This window comes from Neopelma chrysocephalum, unplaced genomic scaffold (assembly GCF_003984885.1).
Source record: "Neopelma chrysocephalum unplaced genomic scaffold, ASM398488v2 Primary Assembly neopelma1_94348, whole genome shotgun sequence".
NCBI lineage: Eukaryota > Metazoa > Chordata > Aves > Passeriformes > Pipridae > Neopelma > Neopelma chrysocephalum.
The window spans coordinates 2451-4432 of record NW_020923055.1 but is presented as its reverse complement, the minus strand read 5'-3'; the positions used below and the strand labels follow the sequence as shown (position 1 = coordinate 4432).

Here is a 1982-nt window from a genome sequence, read left to right as displayed (position 1 = left end):
CCACCCCCCCATAACCCAATCCCCCTGCACCCCCCACCCCATTCCCCCTCCCAGCGCCCCCCCCGCACCCTCGAGCCCCCGACAGAGCCCCCCCAGACACGGCAGCCGCAGTGGTTGTCTCTCCTTTAATAGCTGTCCCCGCGGGGGGGTCCCCCCAGCACCCCGATTGTCCCTCGCGCCCCCCCCGCCCCCCGCACCACCCCGGGGGGGCCCCCAGGCGGCCCGGCCGCCCCGGCACAGCTTCGGGGGGGCCGCTGGGAGGGGGGTGTAAACATTTTTGGGGGTCCCGGCCCCCCCCCCGGGCTCACCCCGGGGCAGCGAAGCACCGTTTCCTCCTGGCGGTTTTGTTTGGATTTTTTTTTGGAAAAGAGTAAAATCGGCCGAATCCCCCCCAAACTGTGTTCCGGGGGGGGCGTTATGAGGGGCAGGGGGGCACGGGGGCCCCCCCCACGGCGCCGTGCCGCAGGTCGATGGGGTGGGGGGGGATCCCGGCGGATTCCAGCGCCAGCCCCCGCACGCAGCCCGAGATCCCGGAGCTGAACTTGCCCGCGGTGAGGGCGCGGGGGTCCGGGGCTCCGCCTGGGGGGACACGGGGACATGTGGGGAGGGGCACACCCTGCGCTGGGCCGTGTCCTGGCACGGGGCACTGCCCACGGCCCAGCAGTGGCCTTATCCCCTGCCCCATCCATGTGCATCCTGTGTCCCACCCTGTGTCCCACTCCATGTTCATCCTGTGTCCCCTCTCATCCCACTCTGTGTCCCATCCCGTGTCCATCCCATGTCCCATACAGTGTCCCACCCCATGTCCATTCTGTGTCCCATTCTGTGTCCACCCCATGTGTTTCCCTGCATCCCACCCTGTGTCCCACCCCATGTCCATCCCATGTCCCACCCTGTGTCCCACCCAGTGTCACATCCCACGTGTCACCCCATGTCCGTCCCGTGTCCCATTCCATGTCCATCCCATTTCCCACCCCATATCTGCATCCTGCCCTATGGCCATCTCGTGTCCCAACCCATATCCCACCCATTGTCCATCCCACATCCACCCCATGTCCATTCCACCTCCTGTCCCCTGTCCCATCCCATGTCCCCCCCACGTTCATTCCATGTCCATCCCATCTCCACCCCATGAACATCCCGGGTCCCATCTTATGTCCCACTTGGTGTCCCCCCCTATCTCCCACCCCATGTCCCTCCCATGTCCCCGTGTCCCCCCCATGTCCCCGTGTCCCCCCATCCTCCCTGTCCCCCATGTCCCCCCCCGTGTCCCACATACCCACGTAGACGTTGCCCTCGGTGTTGGCCATGATGTTGGATCCGGGGGATTCCCCACTCACCGGCTCCTCCCCGTCCACCTGGAGCTGCCCACGCCGGCCCTCCCTGCAGGGCATCGTCAGCACCCCCACCCCGACCCCCACCCCGACCCCCACCCACCCCCGGGCCCCCCCAGCCCCTCCCGACCCCACCCACCTGGTCACCGTCACCCGGTGCCACTCGCCATCGTTGATGGGATCCTCAGAGACGATGGTGGCCTCGCCACTGCCCAGCTGGTAACTGTGGGGGATGTGGGGTCAGCCTGGGGGGCACCTCAGGGGACACAGGCACCCCGGCTCACCCCGCTGCCCTGCTCACCTGAACACCAGGTGCCCGTCCTTCAGCCCGAGTCCCAGGAAATCTTTGGCTTTGCCGCCCTCGCCGGGCTCCTGCGGGCACAGGGAGGGGGGTGAGCGGGGTGGGGGCACCCCGACCCCCTGCCCTGAGGGGGTGGAGCCCCCCGGACCCCTCCCTGTCACCCCGAGCTCACCATCCCGTGCCACAGCAGCAGCCCGTGGGCGCTGAGCGTCCGCAGCTCCAGCTCGATGGTCTCGGGCGCCTCGGGGGGGCTGCGAGGGGAGGGGGGGATGGGGGCCAGCACCCAAAAAACGGGGTTGTGCCATGGGGGGAGGGGGTGCAGCACCCAAAAAAGGGGGTTATGATGT

At 68.4% G+C, this 1982-nt stretch overlaps 1 protein-coding gene across 1 annotated transcript in view; it reads right to left on the bottom strand.

Moving 5' to 3' along the window:
* Positions 1-111: 111 nt before the first annotated feature.
* Positions 112-1982, bottom strand: part of LOC113980480 (basement membrane-specific heparan sulfate proteoglycan core protein-like) — a 4312-nt gene continuing 2441 nt past the window's right edge. The window contains exons 4-8 of the mRNA XM_027707687.1: positions 1808-1886; positions 1636-1706; positions 1474-1557; positions 1280-1383; positions 112-579 (exon numbers count right to left, since the gene is read on the bottom strand). Coding sequence (XP_027563488.1) covers positions 416-579; positions 1280-1383; positions 1474-1557; positions 1636-1706; positions 1808-1810 — 426 coding nt within the window. The 5' untranslated portion in view covers positions 1811-1886 and the 3' untranslated portion in view covers positions 112-415. The remainder of the gene's footprint in view (positions 580-1279; positions 1384-1473; positions 1558-1635; positions 1707-1807; positions 1887-1982) is intronic.